This window comes from Histomonas meleagridis (assembly GCF_020186115.1).
Source record: "Histomonas meleagridis strain 2922-C6/04-10x chromosome Unknown contig_34, whole genome shotgun sequence".
Classification (NCBI taxonomy): Eukaryota; Parabasalia; order Tritrichomonadida; family Dientamoebidae; genus Histomonas; species Histomonas meleagridis.
In genome coordinates this window covers 166,344-191,499 of record NW_027150875.1, presented here as the reverse complement: position 1 = coordinate 191,499, position 25,156 = coordinate 166,344, and the positions used below count along the sequence as shown (strand labels likewise).

The 25,156-nt window shown below is 30.3% G+C and overlaps 7 protein-coding genes across 7 annotated transcripts; 2 read left to right on the top strand and 5 right to left on the bottom strand.

Moving 5' to 3' along the window:
• Nucleotides 1-4,796: 4,796 nt before the first annotated feature.
• Nucleotides 4,797-6,746, bottom strand: GO595_005437 (Kelch motif family protein; the record flags this gene model as incomplete). The annotated part of the gene is made up of 1 exon (XM_067918680.1): nucleotides 4,797-6,746. One exon carries the CDS (start codon nucleotides 6,744-6,746, stop codon nucleotides 4,797-4,799), a length of 1,950 nt encoding a protein of 649 aa, XP_067774387.1.
• Nucleotides 6,747-7,418: 672 nt separating this feature from the next.
• Nucleotides 7,419-8,912, bottom strand: GO595_005436 (autophagy-related protein 16-1; the record flags this gene model as incomplete). The annotated part of the gene is made up of 1 exon (XM_067918679.1): nucleotides 7,419-8,912. The coding sequence occupies one exon, from the start codon at nucleotides 8,910-8,912 to the stop codon at nucleotides 7,419-7,421; it is 1,494 nt and encodes a 497-aa protein (XP_067774386.1).
• A 3,109-nt stretch (nucleotides 8,913-12,021) lies between these two features.
• Nucleotides 12,022-12,477, bottom strand: GO595_005435 (uncharacterized protein; the record flags this gene model as incomplete). Its single annotated transcript, XM_067918678.1, has 1 exon — nucleotides 12,022-12,477. One exon carries the CDS (start codon nucleotides 12,475-12,477, stop codon nucleotides 12,022-12,024), a length of 456 nt encoding a protein of 151 aa, XP_067774385.1.
• A 143-nt stretch (nucleotides 12,478-12,620) lies between these two features.
• On the bottom strand, nucleotides 12,621-13,484 carry GO595_005434 (putative 18S rRNA (guanine-N(7))-methyltransferase; the record flags this gene model as incomplete). The annotated part of the gene is made up of 1 exon (XM_067918677.1): nucleotides 12,621-13,484. The coding sequence occupies one exon, from the start codon at nucleotides 13,482-13,484 to the stop codon at nucleotides 12,621-12,623; it is 864 nt and encodes a 287-aa protein (XP_067774384.1).
• A 6,968-nt stretch (nucleotides 13,485-20,452) lies between these two features.
• On the top strand, nucleotides 20,453-21,820 carry GO595_005433 (E3 ubiquitin-protein ligase TRIM38-like; the record flags this gene model as incomplete). Its single annotated transcript, XM_067918675.1, has 1 exon — nucleotides 20,453-21,820. The coding sequence occupies one exon, from the start codon at nucleotides 20,453-20,455 to the stop codon at nucleotides 21,818-21,820; it is 1,368 nt and encodes a 455-aa protein (XP_067774383.1).
• Nucleotides 21,821-22,519: 699 nt separating this feature from the next.
• Nucleotides 22,520-23,944, top strand: GO595_005432 (uncharacterized protein; the record flags this gene model as incomplete). The annotated part of the gene is made up of 1 exon (XM_067918674.1): nucleotides 22,520-23,944. One exon carries the CDS (start codon nucleotides 22,520-22,522, stop codon nucleotides 23,942-23,944), a length of 1,425 nt encoding a protein of 474 aa, XP_067774382.1.
• Nucleotides 23,945-24,171: 227 nt separating this feature from the next.
• Nucleotides 24,172-24,873, bottom strand: GO595_005431 (La domain containing protein; the record flags this gene model as incomplete). Its single annotated transcript, XM_067918673.1, has 1 exon — nucleotides 24,172-24,873. One exon carries the CDS (start codon nucleotides 24,871-24,873, stop codon nucleotides 24,172-24,174), a length of 702 nt encoding a protein of 233 aa, XP_067774381.1.
• Nucleotides 24,874-25,156: the final 283 nt, after the last annotated feature.

Below are 25,156 nucleotides of genomic sequence, written 5' to 3'. Positions count from 1 at the left end.
TGATGGAGATTCTAACCAACGTTGTGAATACCTAAATGTACAACCATTATTTTAATTAACGTTAGTTAAATCTCTTTCATATTCTTCAATATCTAAATAGTATAATTTTCTTCTATAGGTAATTCTGATGCATGAGTAGTAAGTTACTTTTCAGTTTTCATTTTAATTAGAATAAAATATGATTGAATCTAATAAAAATGAAACTATACTTAAATCTTTAATGAACAAAAATAGTGTTATATATATACATTTTATCTCTTATTTTCATATAAACTCGTGAGAAAGTGAAATTTTATATTTTTGAAAATTTACCTGCCCTAGTGATTGTTTCTTTCTATTTTAGGAAATATTATTCATTAAAGAAGAAATTTGAATTTTTTTTAAAAATTTATTTAAAAAAAAATCGATTTTTTTAATTTAATTTTCGCTCATAATTTTACTACGAATTTTATCCATTTTCTTTGGCTTCAATTCGTAAAATTCCTTTTTATTTAATCCCGTCACATTCTGAAATTCTTCTTCACTTAGTAGTACTTCCGGACAGTTTGGGCACAACTTCTTATTTTTAATTTCGTTCACGTTACACTTCATTACATTTATCATTGTCAATGGCAAATCGATTGCGTTATTATTCAAGCAGAAGAACAACTTTGCTCTTATTTCTGCAGCCTTTTCTTCGTTCACATTTTTCTTTATATTTTCGCCATCTTTTAATGACAACAAAGTTGCTCTTGTGAACAATCTAATTAAGAAGGATCTATTATCTGGTGATATTGTGAACTTACTCATCATTTCGTTTGCATAAATTGCTAATTTAGTTTGTTCGAATAACTTATGATCATTTTGATATTTTGAATATAAATCGTTTTTTGCTTGTTTTTGTGATATTGGACTTGATACTTGTCTAATTAATGAAGTAATTTCTTCATATTCATTAATGTCATCATTCATATCTTCTAATATTGGATTAAGTTCATCATGTTTGTTATATAATATCGATATATCATTTGGTATAATAACTGAATCATTACCAAACTTAAATGATATCCAATTGTTCTTCTCGATGATATCCGAAAGATATTTATTTTGTGCCATTAATGAAAACGTTGTAATGATTGTGCCTTTAATTACATATGATTTAGTCGTGTTAATGATCGACATTAATGTCTCCAATACTTTTAATGGTTTCATTAATTCAAGTGCTTCAATATTAGAACCAAATTGTCCAAGTGAATATATAATGGAACGTTTCTCAGTTTTCGATTTATGTTCTAATTGTTCGATTAATGAAGGAATATAAGGGATTAACTTCTCTCTTCCAATATTAGTTTTACATAATTGCCCAAATAAATGTATTGGTATATTAACTAATTCATCTGTCTTAAATGCTTTTTCTAATTCATCATCAAATATTTTAACATATGAATAATTTCCTGTATCAATCCACCATTGGATTTCATTATTAACATTACCATGTTTAAACCCTTCTTCTATACTAAACAATAATGAATAGACTTGATGTGATCTCTTTTGTAATATTTGATGCATTTCCGAATCTTTTGCAGTAATTTTTAAGCATTTTTTATTAGTAATTAAAATATCTGTTAATAATTTTAAGTCGCCTTTAATTTCTTTATTATGTTTAAAATGTATTAAAATGATTTTTTGGAATACATTTTTATGAAAGTTTGGAATAATATCTTTCATATGATTAAGTGAATTTAAGATAACTTGTTGGATTTCAAATGATTTTGATTTTAAGAAGTTTAAATACATTTGTACACCAATAACTACATATGTCGATAAATCAATATAAGAAATTAATTCTTTTACACGTTCAACATCATTACATTGTGCTTCGATTTGATTTAATAATTCCCCGATTTTATTCTTCTGTAAAAAGACTGTCCCTTCATCAGTTTTCATTAGTTCAGTTACACATCTAAAATATGACCAATTTGGTGTATCTGTTGTTGATATTTCAGACATAGCATTATATAAAGCTTTAACGAAGTTATTATGATTCTGTAATATTGATATGCCCCAATCATTCATTAATAAACTACATAACGCTACTAAACAATCGGATTTAGTTGAAGTCGATTTTAATGATTTAGATTGTAAATAAGGGCCTGAAAAATAATCAAGTAATTTGTTGTATAATAATTTCGCTGATTGTGTTGTAGCTTCTGTTTCATTATGTGGTAATATTACTGATAATAACTTTAATAACATAATCCAATTCCATACTAAATGATTATCACTTTGGATAGAACAACCACAAACTGTAATCACTTGTTGATTAGAACCAACATTAATTTGTTGTGTTCGTGGTTGTTGTGCGACATATTGTGATAATTTAAACGCTAATGAATTACAATTTTGTTCAATAATTTTATTCTCATGAAATACCATCGGTAATAAATCAACTGATGATTTCTCATTAGAAATATATGGTAATAATTGACCTAATAATGTAGAAGATGATTCATTAGTTATAGCTGTTTTATGTAATTTGGGTATTAATCCAATTTTAATTAAATAATGTAATAATAAGCCATGATAACTAAATAAGATGTTCTTTTGTTTATGTTGATCAACATTAGAATTATTATTTGTGTTGCTAATATTATTAAGTTTTAATAACGATTTAAGTATTGTGACAATGGAATCTGAACGATGTGTTATACATTGTAATAAATCATCAAAAATTTGTTCTTTGAAGCCAATGTGTAATAAACCTGGCCATGTAATTAAGATGGATGTAATGGCTGTGATCGAATTGTTATTAATTTCGTTGTTGTCTGTTAATGAACAAAATGGTGTCGTGAGATGTGAAAAAAAATGTTTTTGAAATATGAAAGGTGAAAAATGTTCAACTGAATATGATAGTAAAGAAGATATCATCGGATTGCCCGTCTCCATTAAGTTTTCGATGAGAAGTTGTGGAATATCTGGAATGGAGATAATTTGACTTGGACATACAAAACATGCTTCTGATAAATATGCAATGATTAATGGTCGATACATATGTTTGGGTGTTTGGTATAGAGATACAAGAGCACGTAATATAGAATGTGGCAAATACTTACGATATTTAAGAAGTAATGAAACTATACGAAAACACGCATTTTTCTCTTCATCAACTTTAGGTTGGGGATCAGGTGGACGTTGGTCTAATGATTGTGCAATTAAATAATCAAAATGATACTTTTCAATTATAGATTCATTTGAATTTAATTCAAGTTCCGTTATAATTTTAATAAGATATCCATGACATGTAAGATTGTTTATAGGATATAATTGATGAATGTAGACTGCCAAATCATTTACATCTGTATTTTGAATATCAAGTTCATCTAAATCTGCTTCAATTGCACGAAGAATTTTAATTAGATCAGGAACCTTTGGTTGTAATTTGTATGTCTCAATAATTGCTAATGCAAGTGGGTTTTCTAGTTTGGCAGTCTTCATTTGTCAATTTACAAAACTTTATTTTCTTAACGGTCGAAATAAATTAGAGCGGATGAAATTTACAACAAAAAATAATCACATGTTGTTTTATTCAGATTTATACATCACAGGACCTTCTTGTTCAATGATATATTTTATCCCTTTTGTGCTTGTTTGATTTGATAAAACATCTTGAAATGAATAATAATCAATTTGCATTCTTTGTGGAAGTTCTAATGTCTTCCAAAGAGTGGTTACAATTTCCATTTTAAGTTTTTCGTCAGAAGATGTTTGATGCCATAAATGAATTAAATCAAACTTTTGTTTCTTCGAAATTACAACACCAACAACATCAGAAGGAAATTGTTCACCTATGAGATTGAGTACAAGTATTTCCCAAATATAGTTAATACTGCCTTTTGGAAAACGTATCAAAAAAAATCCACCTTTTGAATTTTCTTCATCTTCCCACATTGCACGAGAATCGTTTCTGAAAAGATGTAAAGCAAGCGTGTGCGCAAGTTTACCAGGATTTATAATGTGAGAATAATATGACCAAAATTCTTCAACTGTTGAAAATTTACCAATCTTGTGAATACTTTCTTCATAGCTTTGATTGCCATTTAACGGTGGTCTTTGATAATAATAAAATGTCCAAGGCGTTTCAAGTTTGTGCATTTTTGTTGAAATGGCCGTTCAAAGAAAAAGTGTCATATCAAGTGATGTTTTCAAGAAAAGTGTCATGTTTCACGGCATTCAATTAGAAATAATCGTTTTCTTGAGTAAAGATGTGAACTGTCCCAAAATTTATACAGAAAAATTCAAAACACTTTCAAAAATTCAATTTAGGTAACTTTTTGTTCTGTCCAATTTGTTTTGAGTGATTTACTAAAAAAATATTTTAAACAGTTTTATATTTTGTTGCAGAATTATTATCCATGAAAACTATATGTTACATTGTAGAAGGGAGGCTTTGGAAAATTTTTTTTTGGGATTATTCTGAATTGTTATTGAAAAAAGTTAAATCTTTAATTGGAATCGACTTGATTGGAACTTCTTTTAATTTTAATATATTTGTACGATATACGTGGAATCAATTAATAGAAAATATTGAACAAAATCTTATTGATATGCTTAATAATATATTTTGCATTAATCGAAGTATACATCTTATTCTTAGTTATCATGATCAAAGTTATTCGATAATGAATGAAATGTCAGTCGATATCGATCAAAACTTTTTTATCACAATTCCATAAATATTTTCAAAACTAAATGTAATTACATCGAATACTCAAATCAAACGAAAACACTTACTAAGTACAGTTTTTATATAATTTGATTTACAACAATTTCTGATGCAGTTCTTCTTCTATTCTATCGAGTACCTTTTCGATATCGCTTGCGAACAAGTCCCATCTTTTAATTCCATTTGACATCTGCGAGAAACTGAGCGAAGAATTTCTTCTGTTTATCACAGTCGTTCTCATATTTCTTGCCTCAGGTGGCGGCGTCACTCTTTCTGGTCTATTTCCCAATCTGCTTGTATTCCTTATCTTCATTCTATGCATCACCAATGGCTTATTTGTATTTCTTGTTGGCAACACTTTAATTGCCGAAATTGTCCAAGTTTCCAATGCTTGAATCGACTTGTTTACTCTATCCATAGAGAATCCATCACAACCTTTTGAAGTTGACATTAAAACTTCAATAGAATCAGAGATTTCGCGAATAATTTTTCGTTTTTCATCGATTAACGAAATTGTCTTTTTAGTTTTTATCGGAATGATTACATTATCCACTGAAAGTTCTTTCATGGCGTCATCGATAATTTTAATATTTGATTCTTTCTCTCGAAGTTTAAATAGTTTCTTAAATATTTTGAAATATTTTAACTTTAAGTCGTATATTAAATTCGATGTATTATTAATATATTGTTGGACTTGAAATAATTGTCCATAACTACTTAAGATACTTTCTTTAGTTTTTATATATTCGGAATATTTTTGATTATATTGCGAACGTAATTGTCGAATTTCTTCATTCATAATACGTAACTTATTCGATAGTTGTCGTGAATCACAAAATATTTCTTTCGTTTTAATTGTATTCGTCTTTCGTGGATTTTTCGATTCAGTAATTAATGAAATTTTATCGATTTGTTCGGATAAAGTTTCTGCTTCTTTAGTTAAGTTGGAAATCGATTCTTTATATTCATGTTTCTTCGTTAACATTAATAAAACTGTTTTGTGGAAGTCTGTCGCGTTTTCTTCATCATCGTTTTTAATTATTTCGTTTTTGTCTTTTTTAAGTTGAATTCGTTGACTTATCTTTAATGAATGTGATTCAATTCCTTTTAACGCTTCAAAATTTTCTTCTTCTTGGAAAAAGTTATCGACATCTGTTGATGAAAGAAGTTTATTATCAAGAATTAACTTCTTAATACGTAATCGTGTGTTTGATATATTACGTTTTTCATCACGAATTTCATCATTAAATTGTGTGTCCGCTTTCGAAAATTTGTGATTCGCATAAATTAACGACTTACGTAAAAATGATATATATTCAAGATGATCAACAGAAAATGTAAAGTTTGGATCGGAAAAGATTTCATAACATATTAATGTGGATAATGATCGATTAATTATAAAAATGCAATTTTTTTGTTGGTTGTTTTGAAAGACAAAATATGGATCAAAATCATGAAACTTACTTAAGTCTAATGGAATCCATGCACTATGACTAAGTTGAAACATCATAATGTCATTAACTTCGGAAATTAATGGGTTCTTTTGGACTTCTTTAACACCTGGTGATGCAAATAAGAGATCAAAACAATATGAACAATTCGAAAAATTCAAATCGTTATTATGATACTCACTTTCAAGTGATTTAATTTCTTTGTTTTCAATGTTTATGTTTAATATTTGGTAATTATGTTTCTTGGCACTGTCAAAACCGCCGAGTAAACAAATTTCACTTTTTGATATGAAGGAAATTGAATGGTTGTAAAATGGAAGCTTGATGCTAAAATCGAGTTTTTGCAGGACTTGCGTTTCAAGATTTAAGATATAAATATCATCATATAGCTGATCTTGAATCTTACCGCCTGATATAACAAGATGACCTGAATTATCAGCAGTTGCTGCATGGAATGCTCGAGGTGGAATTGAACATGTAATATATGACCATTGTAACTTTGCATCCTTATTAAATATCCAAAGGTCATTTAAGCAAACATCTGGAGTTTCATATCCTCCAAAGAAAACGATACCTTGTGGCGTGGCAGTCATAGATTGGCCATATCGAGTAGAAAATGGAACAATATCATTGACTTCCCATTTATATTTTTGATTTTTTTGTTCTTTCAGATTTAAAAAATATAATTTTCCTGATATTATGAAATATAGAATTTCTTCATGGTAACAAATTCGATATGAATACTCACTAGGAAGGGATCCGCTTGAGTCAGGATATTGAACAGGTGGTTTATCTTTAATGTGAAATTGGCGGATTTGGTGCTCCATTCCAAAATAATCGGCACTTTTTTCAACAAACGAAAATAAACGTCCCTAATAAATAAACGGTTATCATATACAATTTTATTTACAGATTTGATGATCAACAAAAAAAAATTAACTCAGCTCGTGCTTTCGATTATGAAATTCATAAAGATGTTTAGCAGTAAAGTCTGAACTCAGTGTACCCTCACTTTTGCCGATAGTGTACACGGGAATCAATCGATGAAAAATAAAAGAACTAAAATAAATGCATTTCATGATCAATTTAGTGTAGCTTTATGTCATTCTGTTGAACAAAAATGCATGCAACGGAGTTTCGCTCAAATAAATACCAAATTGAAGCGATTCTTATTTTTCGCTTTTTTTAACATGCTCATTCAAAAATTGAATACGAAATAAAAAAATTACATTCAAAAAGCTACAGTTTAACGGCTTTTTGCCACTTCAGTTCCAAAACGCAATGATGTGATCTCTGTCTGCAGTGACAAGTAAATTTCCTGCAAAAGCAGAACATGTAACGGCCGCTTTGTGATGTTTTAGTATTACTGGTTTTGGCGAATTTTGTGTTATGTCGAATAATAAAACAGATCCGTTGTTCGATCCTGCTGCAATAAAGCCACCAAATGGATCCATGGAGATTTTGGTCATTGGGCTTTTAACTGTAAGTTCAGGGCTCGTCATTCTACGAATTGGTGACGCTGCTGAAAGACTTGTTTCGCAAATTTCACTATCCAAACCAATCGAATATAGGCTTGTCTTTGTTGGATTAATGAGTACGCATGCTGTTGTCTTTTTGTGAACTCCTTTTATCTGTTGGCAAACCTTTTTAATCCTTGTATCGATTAATCTAATGCTTCCATCAAAACAAGCTGCTGCATATACTGAAGGGCTATTCGTTGGACAAAGTGAAAACACTGCACTAATTGTCATAATTGTAACTGTACAACAGTTCTTTGTAAGATCAAATAATTTGATTGTTCGATCTTTTGAAGATGTAATTAGTTGATTCTTTGACATCCATTGTGCATCAGTGCATTGATCAGTATGACTGCTAAGTTCAGCAGCTGTTCTCCAGGTACTCAGATCAATAATACGAACAACTCTATCGGCTCCTGGCAAACATGCTAAAGTAGAATCGCCAGTGCCAATTCTGATGCCGTTAGAAACACCACGAAGAGTGGTTGAGGAGCCTTCGCCAAGTGAAGGGAGTTCCCATTGAATTACCTTGGCATCTTCGCCAACCGTCAAAATTGACTTGAAATCGTTTGAAAATGAGACGCCTGTGATCGGCTTTGTGTGAGCGCTGATTGACGTCATGAAAGTAGCCATTAAGTGATGAGTTGATGTTTCCTCAGCTTGCTGGATGTAATTTAAGGAACATTGAATCCTACGTTTATATTCAGAAATTGATGTTTTTGAAGTCTCGATGTCTTGTGAACGTGCTGAAATTTGTTTGTTGACTTCTGCAATTTCTTGCATGATTTCATCATGCTTTTGCTCAAGCATAACACGATTTTCTTGTTTAGATTGGATTGATATTGTTAATGTTTTTTCAAGTTCTTCTTGCTCAGTTATAGTAGAGCGAAGCTCCCCTTCTTTTTCAGTGAGAGTTTGTATGAGTTTTCTATATTCATTGTTTTGGTTATCTAACTCATTTTTATTTCGATAGAGATTAACTAACTGTTCATTCAATTTGGATGGGTCCATTTCATCGAAAAAACAAATGCCTTTACTTTCAAGTGATTGAATTTCTTGGCTTACATTAATTTTGTTTTTTTCCATCGAATCAATTTCTTTTAAGATTTTTTGCAGCTCATTGGAAAGTATGACAGCATCATGCATTGTTTCAGTTCCTTGCTGTTTGATATCACGATCGTGTAATTGTTTAAGTATCGCTTCTGTTTGCATAAATTTGGCAAACGTTAAAAAAGTGGACATCTTAGCAGCCGAAAGTGACACATGAATTGAAAGTACAGAATTCGTACATTATCATCATGCAGGCCTATTGAAAATCAAAATAAGAATTCACTGTTCCATTCTGTTGCCTCTTTTGAGTCTATTTCACTCTTGACGAAATGTCGTAAAACGCAATTTCAGCTCGTTCCAACATTAACGGCCCACTTTTTGAGAGGTCGCCCGTTACAATGGTTCCACAATACCATAATCGGCACGACCATTAAACTCTCTGATATTCGACTTCAAGTGTCCCACAAAGGCATTGAGCGAAATCTTCGTGCGCGGCCATAAAAGCCAACTTCTTGGTGTTCTTCCATTTGAGAAAGATGTTAGTCATGCCAAACAACTTCGAGTTATTGATTATAATAATCTTTAATCTCAATGGCAATCACTTACATCATATCAATTAGCCAAACGGCTTCGCTTAGCATTTCAAACAATTCAAATGGATGTTCGACGTACAAATGTCTCACCTCCATTTGATGAATTACGTATCAAAGAACCATTAATTAATATTAAAGGCGTACACAGTCTTTATAATTATAACATATGCTATACGCAAGGGCTTAATGATCATTGCATTACCATTTGTTATTGTATTAATTGATAAGATCGAAGATTACAAATTTGCAGTCCATTAATCGAAGATAACCTAACGAAGACTTACCACATGTTTTCCAAATCATCTTAAAGAATGATGCGCGTTGCAGCGAATGGCTTTCGAGTTGAATTTCTTAGTTTCGTCTTATATGTTGGGATATCGAAAATCATCAGGAAGAAACACTTGAAAGACTTTGGGGTTCAACAATAGCATCTGGGAATCTGCATCACTTTATGATGTGTTGTGAAGCGGCATTAATCTTTTATTCATATCCATCATTCTCGAAAATAGAAAAATGTTCGACTTCGCACATATTACAAATTTGCGATAAAATATTTTCACAAATGTCAGTAGGTGAAGTGGTTGGTTACTTTTATTGCTGATAACCACATTGAGACTTTCTTTATATACAATATACTTAACGTTTTATTTATTAAAAAAAATGCACCCACGGGGACTCGAACCCAGGACCTTTGAGGCATAAGCTCAACGCTCTAACCGACTGAGCTATGAGTGCGTCGAGGCTTTGACGAAAAAAATGCCATCTAACTAAACAACAATCGTAAAGCGAAATGAGGTTTCGTTTAATTTGTAACGCTCGAGAGTGGTAAGAGTTTTTATAAAAATATTAATAATGAGATAAACATCAATATAGCAAGAAATATTTTTTATGATCTGGAAAATTATTTATTTATATAACTTATTAATAAATATAATAAGATAAAATAATATTTTAATTTTGAGAGATAGTTCATTCATTTTTAGATTTTTTGAAATCATATTATAATAATTATTAATTATTTATGGAATGAAATTATCAATAAATTTTTACTACACCTCTAATACTCAATAAAAAAATAAAACATTTAATTATTTAAAATATTTCATATAAGAATGTATTTCTTAATGATTTCATAAAAAAGGAAATGATTTTATTATTAATATATCTGATACAAATTTTTCTTTTAACAATCTATTAGATTTGGTCCTTTTTTAAAATTTGCTGTTTTTAGAATACAACTTTTTCATAATTGTCGTAAAATTCATACAAAAATTTTCAATGATTCTAACGGATTCCGGATTCCCAAATAAACGGTTATCATGAAAATATATCGTCTGTGAAAAAATAACGGTAAGAGTGAATTGATGTTAACTATGTTTGTCAGATTATTGTTTTTATTTCAAGTATGCTAAATGGTAAATGGTTTATTGATTATTAGTAAAAGAAATGAAGGACAATTAAAGTTCATTTTTAACAGCCGCATGAAGTTTAGATTAATATTAAGCAATATTTTATTTAAATAAATGTGATCGAACTTCTGGCAGAAAACCTCCAACGAAAAAACTGTAAAGGAACTTTTTGAATTTAATTACTCGCAATTTTTAAATGAGTTCCCAATTTTTTTTCAATTCTTGAGCAAAAACCATATGACTGACCTCATGAAGCAACAAAAGGCAGTGAAAGAAGCTTTGGAGTCACTTGCTTCATCACTATCATCAATTGACGAAAGCGTAAAAAACTGGCCAGTTAAACCAACAGGAAACGAAAGTTATGATAACCAAGAATTTCCAGTTGATCTAAATCAATACGTTAAAATTTTTAAATCCTTTGGACAAAATCTATTTTCCAAAGAAACAAAATATTATTTCCAAAATTTAATTAATTTGAGAAATCAAGTCACAGAGTCACGTAAAAAATTTAATAACGCAAAAGCCAACAAAGCCAATATAGGCACAGACGCTGTTCTTGAAGAAGCAAAAAATCTAAGAATCCTTCTGTCAAATCTTCGAAGTGCTGAAACAGAATTTTTTTACCGCAATTTAAACCAATGGAACATTGCTTTTAAATCACTTTCAGAAGATTTAGAGGGTGTTAATAAAGAATAATGCGTTTTAATTTTTTTTATCCACCCGCTTTTTTAAATACTTTACATTCTTAATTAGTCAATGTGAACAAAAATTAATATGTAGTATCAAACTTATCTACAGAAAGAAATAATGGGTGGATTGGTGTAACCCCAGTCTGTAAAGCGTACGCTACCCTTAGAATTCAGGCGTTGTAACTGCTGTGGTGATAGGTAATTAGCTTTGTGTTGAGTGCCCTCCCACCAGGTAAATCTGATGTATCATGTACTCTTGCGAAGGCAAGCTAGGGAGAGATACGATTAAAGCAAATCGCAATGCGTGAGGCCGGTAAACGGAACAGCGAATAGATTTCCAGATTCTACGGTGCGTGGATTCTGGGCGTGAGCAAACTGTTACTTCCCTCCTGCAGCAGGATTGCAGCCACTGTTTTTTTTCTATGAAATTAATAACCGTTGGGTTTTGTAATTTTCGTGTCACTTTTTACCTTGTGCATTATTTGTTTATAAACAGAATACTTGGCGAGATATATCAAATATGATTTTATATTTCATTTACCAAGCGTTTACGTTGTGTTACAAAACAAATTATAATAAATCTATTCAAAATTTATTTATTATCATTATTCTATTCTTGATTTTTTACACCCTCACCACTGTCCGTTTCTTTTTTGTGATGTCTTCTTCTCCTTCTGTGGTGCTCTTGACTTTCATCCGATTTTATTGCATCAACTGGTACTTCTACTGGTTCTGGCTTTGCTAAAATAACGGCGAGATCTTCAGCCGATAAAGAATGTAGTGGTTTCTTTTTAAGTCTAGAAGGAATCCAGTATCTTTGTTGAGGTGGATTCGTTTCCATCTTTGGAGCATCGTTTGTTTTTTTAATACCGACACGCGAAGCCTGAAGCTTAGCAAAGGCAGCATCTGTCTCTAAAACAAAATCATACTTATTTTCAGTATATCCAATACCGGTTTGATCTTTTGCATAAATAGTTATAGCATCTGAAGGTTTATCATTTTTATGTAAGTCTGCTTCTTCTTGAGATAATCCTAATTTAGTTAGAAGGGAAAATCCAAGATTCATTAGAACGACCACAAAAAAGTGACATCTAAAATCTTCCTTTACGAAAAGTACCACGAATACAACCGATAGAAAATTCAATAATCATTAATCGTTTTTATCAGAAAAAACGTTATCGTCTGTTATTAAATAGCTTTTATTTAGTATTAGAACCATCTTCTTCTCGATCTTCCTGTATATTTAGAATCATTTGCAACCTTCTTACCTAGAAGCCTTTGTCTTTCTTTCTTCTTTAAGATCCATTCTTTTCTATTAAATCCTTTTTTGCCTGATTTCCTGGGTCGAAAAGCTTTTACATTTTGACATCCACTGTTTTGTTGTAAAACAGCATCAAGGCCGTCAGGAGTAACACCACCAACCTCGAGAATGAGCCAATGCTCTTTAGCTGCATTAGAATTTGGGTTCTCAATATGAATTCCACCGCCGAAACCGCATTTTGTAGCAATGGTACTAAGCATTTCAGCTTGTTCTGGAGATTTAGGATGGAAATTAAAAACTGCACGGGCACCACATGCAAGGCATCCATGAAGTGTTTCGAAGAATGTACGAATGCGTTTTGGAACAGGATCACATCCTGGAAAAACTGAAAATAGCCATTGGAGTACATCAATGCCAATGGCACCATCGTATACACCAGGTCTAAAAGGCATACCTTCTCCAATATCACATCTGACATATGAATTTGGTGAGTCCATGGGACGCATAATGTGTTCAAGATATGGAGAGAAAAACATAGATCGAAGAATATCAACTCCTACCCAAAAATTTCCTGAATTATTAATTACTTCTCCTGATACTGAAAGGCCACAACCTACATCTGCTATAAGTCGAGGGTAATCACCTGGGAGATCAAGAAGTTCAAGAGCTTTTCCTGTTAATGATTGTTGAAGTTTTTCATAATTTGGACTTACAAATGATATAATTTGTTCGTCAACTTGACGAACTTTTATGTTTTTTTCAAACCATTCATCACTGTAGAATTGGAAAGGAGAGTTATCTGTATAAAGCATTTGTTCTAGATTTAAGAATTGAACAAGATTTTTCCTTGACCAAAGATTAGTAAACGGTTCCGGGTACCCCTAATTTTTTTTTTCATCAGTTATAGCAATTTTAAGTTAAATATAAAAAACATCTCATTTCAACAAAAATAAATATTTTTCATTAATTTTTAAAAATATACATTAAAGTTTTGATTATTTTTTTTTTTAATTTATAAATATAAAAATTGAATTAAAAAAATTAACACCAAATATCTGCTTTGCTTTATTGTTGAAACCAGCCTATAAATCAAATATGACATATATTTCAGTTTTATCTTTTTGAATGTCAACTTTCATGCTTCCATATGTAATTGCCTTAACTTCAGTTCTTCTAAAATCAGCATGTCTTTCCTGATCATATTCTTCACCATTTGCGGTCGCTTCTATTTTGAAATTTTCCAAATCACATTTGGTGATTTTTACACTTTTCAATACAAAATCTTCTGTATCAAAAATAAAAAGCCATTCATCTAAAAATTGAAAGACTAATGCGTACAAATCATTTGCTTGTATTGAGATTGTTTTTTGTATATCATCTTTAAACTTTGATGTATCAAACATTGTTTCAAACAAAGCAATAGCTTGTGATTCCAATGCACCTTCAAACTTTGTGCCCCATGAATGAACTTGAATGTCGGCTGGGTGATCAACAAACTCAAACCCTTGTGTCATTATGTGGTCACTTTTTAAGACATGTTAATTGAAATTTGATATGTGAAGCGTTTTTAATGGGAGGAAATAGCTCAACAGAGCAGCAAATCCCAAATACTTTTTTTGATATCCTCTCAAATAAAATCGATGACGATGACCCTATCTATTCTAGCATTCTTTGTGATCAGATTCTGACTCATCAAATTCTTTCTCATCCAATCATTCACAATATAATAAAAAAAAGACCATCAAATATTAAAGCTTTAATACATCATATGATGAACTCAATAATTAAAATATTGCAAATAAGTTTTGATTCAGAAATTCCCAAAGATTTACTGATTTCATGTTATAATTCTTTTTTGCTTTTTCAACATTTTCAACCATTTTGTTCCAAAAATTGGGCTGAATGGGAGTCTCCTTTAAAAAAATTTAAAACTTTTCCATTTTGTTTTTTTATTTCATCATTTCAAATATTAAATCATCCACAAATTTTAAATTCAGACAAACAAAATGATATTTGTTATCACATAAAATTTGCGATGCTATCAACTGTTCTAATTTTTGTTTTAAATGGAACACAACATGAAATTAATAATTATCCTAACATCAACTATATTTATCTTAATGAATCTAACCCATCACCTTTATTTCATATTCTTCTTCATAGCAAGAGTCAAGATGAACTCTATAGAATATGTATAATTGTATTATCAAATGGAATTGCGTTTTGTCCAAATTGGCAAATTTCATTTAACGAACTTGAATTCACATGTTTTCTACCAGTTTTTAATTTATTATTGAAACCTCCAACAGAGCAACAAATTAATTTAGTTGATTGTCAATCACCTGGAATCTTTCATGAACTCGTTATTTTTTTATATCAATCACTCCTCTGTCATACGGGTGCCTTAGCCTCTCTCCAAAATGGCCGAGAATTTATTGTTTCGCTCCTTTTTCCTCTTCAGCTTCTTAACGAGAAACAAATTCTATCGTATTTCCATTCAATTGTTCTATCGTCTTTGGTGATGCTCACATCAAACGAAGCGATTTCGGAATCATTAAATGAACCTTTTGTTGGTTCGTTTCAATGCCGGCATCCTGTTCATAGAGGGACATATGCTGATTTACTCATTGAGATAATTACCAATGTTATTGGGAATGATTTCACCATATCAACACCATTACTTCCATCAATTGCTTGTATTTTTAATAACATTTCGGCACATGTTCATTCTTTCTCATATTTTGTATGCAACAGGATTTTTCATTTTTTCCAGATGCTAATTGAAAGCAGGAACAGTCAAACCGAAAAATTGATTCAAATTATGGTCGACGGTTTTACTCAAATCCTATCGGAGCAGTTTGAAAAGAACAAAACAATGTTAATTTTTATGATGAGGAATTTTGGATTGTTTAGGGTCTTAAAACAAAGAGGGATAGATGTGAAATATGTCTTTGCTTTCGCACATTGTTTTAGAGCACAAGCAAAAGCAATGCAAGCAAGAAAAGTTGGGGCAAATGAGGCGGAAATCGTCCTGAAATCAATTAAACCATCAATGTTTATAGGAGGATATGTACCTATTGGTCCAAGAGGACACGTCTTTAGCGGAGAGATGTCCCAACTGTGGACTGATTGGATGCGAACAATTGCAACCAGAAATGGTTCATTTAAATCAATGAAATAATATGTAATTTTGTTTATATGAATAAATATATATTTGTTTATTGCTATTGTCGTGATTGAAATAGAAATTCAGATATGCAATAAATCAATGACAAAAAAATTATATGCCAAAAAACGAGAAATTGACTGCTTCCAATTAAGCATATGTCATTTCTCACCAAAAATTATTTTTTATGGTTCGATAATCATTATTAAATTTTCTAAAAATATTTGAAAAGTATTTTTCAGATACTCATGATGAGTGAAGTTGACTCGAGGCAAGTATTGCTTGTTTATGGTTTTCCAATGTTTGGTATTTTCTTTTATATTGTAAGATTTCTTGTTTACATGGAATTTTTTCTTCAATTTTTTGATAATTTGTTTTATATGTAACCCTAGGACGCACTAGTTTGGTTGGACTTCCTTTGAGTGAAATCCAATTAAAAGGAATTGGATCATAGTTGGTTGGTTGTGTATATTGCGAGAAAATTGGTGAACGTACATGACCAATAGATGTCGAAACAATAGGGGATCCGTGGATTGTGGAAATTTTTATATTATTTGATGATTGAATATTTTTTTGTCTTTTTTTTCTTGCCTCTTTATCGCATGTGTTTCCTTTTATAACTTGATGTTGGGCTTGAAAATGACTAGAATGTTGAGATAAAGGGTCGATAATTTCATCATTCATTTTGAATTCTTGTTTCTTTAAATCATTAATAGTAGTGTGTTCACTAAAAGGCTGCCTTAAAACATATTTTGGGAATGGTCGATACATAAAGAAAATGCAAAAAATTTGTTTTTAAAGAACAAACGATTATTAAAATTTTGTTGAACGTTTAGATTGGATATTAATTACTTCCCGCCAAAGGAAACGTTCTTGCTTACCAATGATCAAAAACAAAAGCGAATCAGTTTTTCTCAATATCACATTCAACAAAATACAAACTGGAAAAATGTTTCATATGTTGATGAATCCTGTTTTTACTTAGACAACAACCATCGTTGGTTGTGGAGAAGAAGAGGTGAAATTCGTTCGGATGTTTTTCGGAAAAAAACTAAGTTCATCCCAAAGGTTATGATATTTGGTGGAATAAGTTATAATTATAAAACACGGCTTATAGCAATTAGAGGGAACATTGATTATGAAGTATACATTCACAAATGCATCGAACGTTCTGACTTGATACGAGGAATGAATAACGTTTATGGTGAAGGATGCTGGACATTACTCCAAGATGGAGCAAGTTCACACACAAGCAAAAAAATTATGGAATATTTGAAAAGTCGATGCAATGTTCTTGAGAACTGGCCAGCAAATTCTCCTGACTTGAATGTCATATAGAACTTGTGGTCAATACGGAAGAAAAGAGTGGAAGAGTTACAGCCCCAATCTATTGATGAATTGATTAATGTAATATTCGAGGTTTGGAATACAATTGATGAAAACTTGATTAAGAACCTTGTCGATTCGATGCCAAATAGGCTGAACGAAATAATTAAGCGCCAAGGAGAGCCCAACGGATACTAAGAGTCTGCAATTCATATATGTGACATGATCGTAAGTAAACACATCAAATAAGTGTTAACAAAAAAGTATCAATTCCTATTCAATATTTGTATAATTTGATTTGAAATGGTGGGGAATCGTTTTTGATCAAGCTTTATTTCGAAAGTATTGAAAAAGTTGATTTTGATCCTACCTGGAATCGACCCTAAATGAGTAAACTCTGAAAGTATTGTTATGTATACATACGTTTACTCATTATAAACACCAACTAATTTTCGAGATATTATATAGCTTGATGGCACTTTTTATGAAAATTTAAATGGTTTATTATACTCAATTGAAAGGTTTATTCACTTAATTGAGAAAGATCCACTTTTTGAAGCCATCACGATTAAATTAAAAATTTCTGGGAGAAAACATAATAAAAATAATGGTGCTGCATGCAGCACGTAGTACATTACGCCGAACCCATCTTCTTAATATCATATATGAGGAAGACATAAAATAAATCAATCTGGAAGAAAATATTGTGCTTGGACATAGAAAGAAGATAAAAAACTTAAAGATCTAAGCAGCAGCTTTGGCGGTGATCTCATCAATAAATAAATGAAATATTTCGCTCTCCAGAGTCAAAAAGAATGAACGTTAAGTAAAATTCTTAACTCTACTTCGCTATTTTTTTTGTGATAATAATTGGTCGGAACCACGCTAATATGAAATATAGGCAAATTTAATTTAGCTGAAAAAACTTCAAAAGTTAGAATATTTTTTATGAGATATATAAAAATGTTCAAAAAGTCCGAATTTCCATGGAATGGTATTGTAAATAAAAAGTGCTATCGATCTGGCCTTGTTTGGTCCACTTTTTGATAACTGAGAACACAGTGTTCTCAATTTTTTTTTTGGCATTTTTTGATGAATCATTTTTAAATGTCATCACAAAGCTGTGAAGAAAATAATCTTATTGGAATAGATCTCGGAAATTCAACTATTTCAGGCTATGTTTCTGTTAAAAACAATCAAGGAATAAGTCTTATCAAGATAGCAGAAAATCAGTCAAACTCAAAAACTCAAGCTTATGTGTCATACTTCAGTCCCAAGCGTTTAATTGGTGATATCCCTTATCGTGACCAACATTGTAGACAAAAGACAACAATTTATGATCTCAATAAATTAATCACAGCAAAATATAACACCACCGAAAGGGAAAATATATCTAAAAATGTATTATTTGATCTCGTTGAAATTGGTGGTAAAACTGTGATAAAAATTACTGATGGAAAATACGATCCGATCATTCTTCAACCTGAGCAATGCATTTCCTATTTACTCAAAACTTTTTTATCATATACTTCCACAAACATTCAAACTTCATCTATGAAATTTTCAAAATATTATCTCACTGTTTTACCATGGTGGGATATTTATCAAAGACAAGCACTTTTTGACGTTGCTTCGATATCGAAGCTAAATTCAGTCTGCTTAGTTAATACTACCACATGTGCTTCCGTAAATTATGCATATGAAAATCATCATGAGTTAAAAAATACTCCTAAAAATGTTATTTTCATTGACATTGGGGACACATCAATGAATGTTTGTGTCACAGAATATAAATATTCCGAAAAAGTTACAATACGAATTTTAAGTTCAGTATGTGATGCACGTTTTAGTGGTTCTGCAGTAACAGAATTTATTGAAAACAATTTTAAAACGAAAATTAAAAAGATAGCAGATGAGAGAAAGGAAAATATTAATTTCACGCCTGAAACAAATTTGTACATTCATCGAGCAGCACTTGAATCCAAAACAAAATATTTCGGTTCTCCAAATTTTGGTGTTGAAATTCAATGTTTTTCAAGTACGTATAGTTTAACAGGGAAAAAAGATGAATTTACAAGAGAAACTGATACTCTTGCATCAAAAATCATTGAGCCAATACAAAGAGCAATTCACAAAGCATTTATTACAACGAAAAACATTGATTGTGCTGTAATGGTTGGTTCAGGAATTCGTGTTAATGCTTTTATTAACAAAATTCAGAATTTCTTTCAAACAAATGGGAATGAATCTTTTAAATTTATTACTAATTATCCTCATTGTGATGAATACATTGCAAAAGGAGCAGCCATTATTGCAGCTATGCTAACACCAAATAATCCATTAAATAGTCTATTTGAAGTTAAAGATATTTACCAAAGAATTCGTAATGATCTTAAACATGAAAATATTGATATTTTAATTGATTATAATGATAATGGAACAGAAAAAAGAGAAGTATTATTTAAAGAAGGAAGTGAAATTCCATCAAAGAAAGAAATTGAATTTAAAGGAACATCTGTCCAATTTAAACTTATGATGAACAACAAAACGATTGGAATTATTCATGCAGAAAATCCAGCAAAAAAAGTTGAAATAAAACTTAATATTTCACAAATGATAGAAGTTACTCAATCTGAAGGAATTACTTATACACCTTATTATGGTTTTAATAAAATAGAAATAAAAGATTTAATTTTAATGGAAGAACAATTGGAAAAATACGATGAATGTATAATAAATTCCGACCAAATATTAGAAGATGTTTCAAAAAGAATTAAGAAAAACGATTGTGATGAATACATTTATATGGATGAAAAAAAGGAAATTGAAAAATACATAAAATATTTAAATGATTTCAGTCAAATAGTAGATAAAAAAATGGTACTCAGTAAAATTAATGAATATGATACAAATATTCAAAATATAAAAAATGAAATTAATAATATATATCTAAGAGGTGAAAACCGTAAAAATGCATTTGAATACTATCAAAAGCATAAAAACGAATTTAAAAATAATATTATTGAAATTGAATATCTGTTAAGAAATGAAATAGGATTAAAAATGTTCGAAGAGTATAAAAATCTGGAAGAAAAATATGAACCTTTAATAAAATGGGGAAATAAAAAGAATCAGAAAAAAGATCCGCTTGGATATGAAGAAGATGATCTCAAAAGTTATGTGATTGATGTAATGAATGAAATTAAGGAATTCTTAAGAAAATTAAAGAATGAAATAAATGTGATCAAAGTTAAAAAGGAAAATGATAAAAGCAAAGCAATAAATCAAATGAGAAATGAATTACAAACAGAAATTGGTAAAGTTAAAGATAAAATTAAGAAAATTAAAGATGAAAATGGTAAATTTAAAGATGAAATTAATTCAACAGTTAACACAGAAATTGGTAAAGTTAAAAGAGAAATGATTACAACAGTTAATACAGAAATCGGTAAAGTTAAAGATGAAATTAATGAAACAGTTAATACAGAAATTGGTAAAGTTAAAGATGAAATTAAGAAAGTTAAAGATGAAATTGGTAAAGTTAAAGATGAAATTGGTAAAGTTAAAGATGATATTAATGAAACAGTTAATACAGAAATTGGTAAAGTTAAAGATGAAATTGGTAAAGTTAAAGATGAAATTGGTAAAGTTAAAGATGAAATTGGTAAAGTTAAAGATGAAATTGGTAAAGTTAAAGATGAAATTGGTAAAGTTAAAGATGAAATTGGTAAAGTTAAAGATGAAATTGGTAAAGTTAAAGATGAAATTGGTAAAGTTAAAGATGAAATTGGTAAAGTTAAAGATGAAATTAATGAAACAGTTAATACAGAAATTGGTAAAGTTAAAGATGAAATTAGTAAAGTTAAAGATGAAATTGGTAAAGTTAAAGATGAAATTGATAAAGTTAAAGATGATATTAATGAAACAGTTAATACAGAAATTGGTAAAGTTAAAGATGAAATTGGTAAAGTTAAAGATGAAATTGGTAAAGTTAAAGATGAAATTGGTAAAGTTAAAGATGAAATTAAGAAAGTTAAAGATGAAATTGGTAAAGTTAAAGATGATATTAATGAAACAGTTAACACAGAAATTGGTAAAGTTAAAGATGAAATTAGGAAAATTAAAGATGGTATTAATGAAACAGTTAACACAGAAATTGATAAAGTTAAAAGAGAAATGATTACAACAGTTAATACAGAAATTGGGAAAGTTAAAGATGATATTAATGAAACAGTTAATACAGAAATTGGTAAAGTTAAAGATGAAATTAAGAAAGTTAAAGATGAAATTAAGAAAGTTAAAGATGAAATTGGTAAAGTTAAAGATGAAATTAAGAAAGTTAAAGATGAAATTAAGAAAGTTAAAGATGAAATTGGTAAAGTTAAAGATGAAAATGGTAAAGTTAAAAAAGAAATTAATACAGAAATTCTTAAATTTAAATCTAATGATCTGAAAAAATTCCTATCTGATATGCGCAATGAATTTACCAAACAATTAGACTATTTTAAAAAAGAAAGTCAAAATTTCACAGATCAACAACTAAAATCATGGAGAAATGAATTACATAACGAAAACGTAGAAACACGGAAAGAAATTGGAACAATGCGGACTTATTTTCAAACTGCTCTTAATAATACAATATTAGTAAGTAATTAAGTGTTATTAGCAACCAAAGTTAAAAACAAAATTAACTAATCAACATTACATGGAAATGCATTTCTTTTATTGGCCCAGGTTTCAAGGTGCCAATGAATTAGGTACGCTTGAAAATAATTTTTAAAATGATACTCTGACGTAATATAACATCCTTACATAATGAAAAATATTTTTAAATCTGGAATAGAGTAAATTGAAATGAATTAAAACGTTTTTTTAAATTTTTTTCCCACCCACAGAGTATAGTCACAGATAAAACAGAGATTCTCAAGGTAAACATATTGAGTTTGTTTAAAAGATGAAATATTACTCTATTTCTTTGAATAACTCTATTTTTATAAAATTTTTTACTTTCTCATCGCATAATGATTGCTTAGATAAGGCATCTTCTTTAAAATTAAGTTTAAAAATCAACTTGAAAATCATGAACCAGATTGAATGAAAAATTGCATGCCAAAAATAAATAAGAGGGATTTTAACCATACCTTAACACAATATTTATACATCTACAGAATGCTTTTGTTTTGTGTTTGAAGTAATATTAAGCTGGATCACATTTGTGTACTTCAATTCGAAGGTAAAACGAAACCGTTTATTTGGACTCACTTTTTGTGATTCGTTTAAGTGGGTTTAAAACCCACAATTTTTGAAAGCATTTCAAAGCGGTTAATTGCATTGAAAAGTTGCGATATTTTTTTGATGCTTGAAGTCCCAAATACCAAAATAATGTCACCTCCTCCAATTCTTATATCGCAAATACCAGATCCTGATTTCTTTCCTCGTATGTGCCAACCATTTATTGGAAATAATGAAAAAATCACTTCATTTTCATTAGCCTTCGTAATTAATAATTTGATACCATCCATAAAACAACAGATATCAAAGCTAAACTTTGAGGCCATTGACGAGCTTCCTAAATTAACACGTATTTTTATTGATAATTTGGATCAAGATGGATTAAATTTAGTTACCAATGAAATATTGCCTGCCCTCCACGATGCATTTCAATTTAACAATTCGGCATTTGCTGTAAAAAAATTAACAAAATTAATTTCAAGCACCATTTGTTCTATTCCATCAAGATACAGAGATGATGTTTTATTTGACATAATTGCTAAAGATTCATCTGGTAACGAAGCCCAAATTCGTTCGTTAGCAGCAACATTATCACAATATGTTCTTCATTGCGACAAAATAACAAGTTATTGTCGCGCCTTATTACTCGACCGTGTTCCTCAAGTAAGGATTGACTTTCTCAAGGCTCTTCCGAACTCAAACTTTAGTCTTGATTTTATTGAATATGTTGTCCGAAGTTCTATTAAAGATCGAAACCCAAAAATACGAAGAGAGACAGCAACTATAATTTCCCAAATGTGTCCAGACCGTTATGATCTTTATCAAGTTCTCTTTTATGATCCAGAAACTGCAAAATCTGCGTTCAGAAACATTAAACCCATTGTAAAAGCCAATGGCTTTCAAACTGTCCTAGCTGATTTCCGAGAAGGGATGAAATATGAAGCTGAATCTTCCGCTGCAGCTCTTATCAACTTATCACGAGTTGTTAATGAGTCTGAGCATGATCTCCTCCTTAACTGTTGCCTTGATGTAAGGTTTTCTCCAATCTTTGTGCAACATTTACACAAGTTTTCACTTGTTTTTTCGAACAAAAATTTCTTTCTGCACTTTTTGGATCCGCGGGGTGCCCCAAACTGGAGAATTAAAATTTCTCTTCTCCAACAGGCCATACTGTTTGTTGACACTCTCCACTCAAAGCTGTGTGATATTGCAATATATTTTTCCGAAGATTTGGTTGCAGCTGTAAGAAATTATTCAGTTGATCTATGGGAATCACTTATCGATGATGACAAAACTAATGCTATTGAAGCAAAGAAACTCATGCAAGATAACTGGCAAATAAGACTTGTACTTGCGAAGATAATTGCCAAATGTAATTTTCCAGAATCGCTCAATGAAGAATTCCTCAAATTGTGTAATGACAATGTATCAAACATCAGATTTTTCTTGGCTCAATGTATTATGAATGACAGAGAAATGTTTGAAAAATGCTTTGGGAAGACAGAAGACAAAGATATTGCTGCTTTAATTAATAATCAATATGAATAAAAACAGAAATTCTTGTTTTCATTTAAAGTTTTAAAGCCGATAGGAAATTCTATGAACGATAGAAATTTTTCACAACATAAATCGGTTTCTTTGGCAGCAAACAACTTTAATCTGTTTCCTTGTTACTTTTAAAAGCTGGATCACCAAAAAAAATTTGTTTAAAATTATAGTGAAAAGTTCAAAAATTTGTCTTTTTAAATTTAAGAGTTAATCCTTAAAAATTGATTTTATTTTCGTCTTGGAGATCTTTGCTTGTTATTTCTGTTGTTAAGGTTTTTCTTGGTTCTGTTGATAAAATCTGATAAAAGTTCGATCTTTAAACCATCTTTGGAATTGTATTGAATTCCCCTTTCAAGAACACTCTGAGCAATTCCTTCTTCTTTAAACTCGATGGTAGTTGTTCCTGTATATACCAATCTATCTGTGTCTTTATCATATCTACGCTCAAGACCAATGTACTCGATTAAGCCGGCAAAATCAGGTATGCTTGTGAAAAATTCTTCTTGCTCGCTGAGAGGCACATATGGGCGAAAGCCAGAAACACGTATAGTTCGATAAGCTCTGCGTGGATCTGAAACAAATGGTTTTTTCGATTTGATTCCTTTCTGTTCATCAGCATCTAAATAAGCTGAAGCACAACCTGCAACGAATAATTTCTTTGGTGTGGACTTAAGTTGACGAAGACGATTGCATTTCAGCAAGAAATCGTAAGAAACATATCCTTCTGGGTTCTTCTCGATTTCGGTTCTAAAAACTTCATCATTTTCAAGATTATTTCCACTGAAGTAATATTGAAGTTGTTCCATTCTCAAAGTACGATTTGGGTGTGGATCAGGAAAATCTCTATCTTCAGACTCACTAGAAGTAAAATCATTCGGATCCTTTTCGAAACCAAGTATTTTTGCAAAGAAATCAAGGATAGCTTTCATTTGCTGAAGTGGGTGTGATATGTCACTTTTTACTGGTTTTGGCGCCTTTTGTTCTCAAATTTTGAATGCGTTTTTTTGATAAACGGTCTATTGATTTGGTCATAGCATCTAGAAATTAAATCAAAAAATATTTAAAAACAATTTTCTTTCACCATGTGAAGTAAAAACTATACTTTTAATATGTATTCCACTCATTGAAACATAGTTTATCAATTTATAAATCCAGCATAAAATGCCAATACTAAAAACAAATATTTAGTTCAAATCATCAGCAAAAAACGCA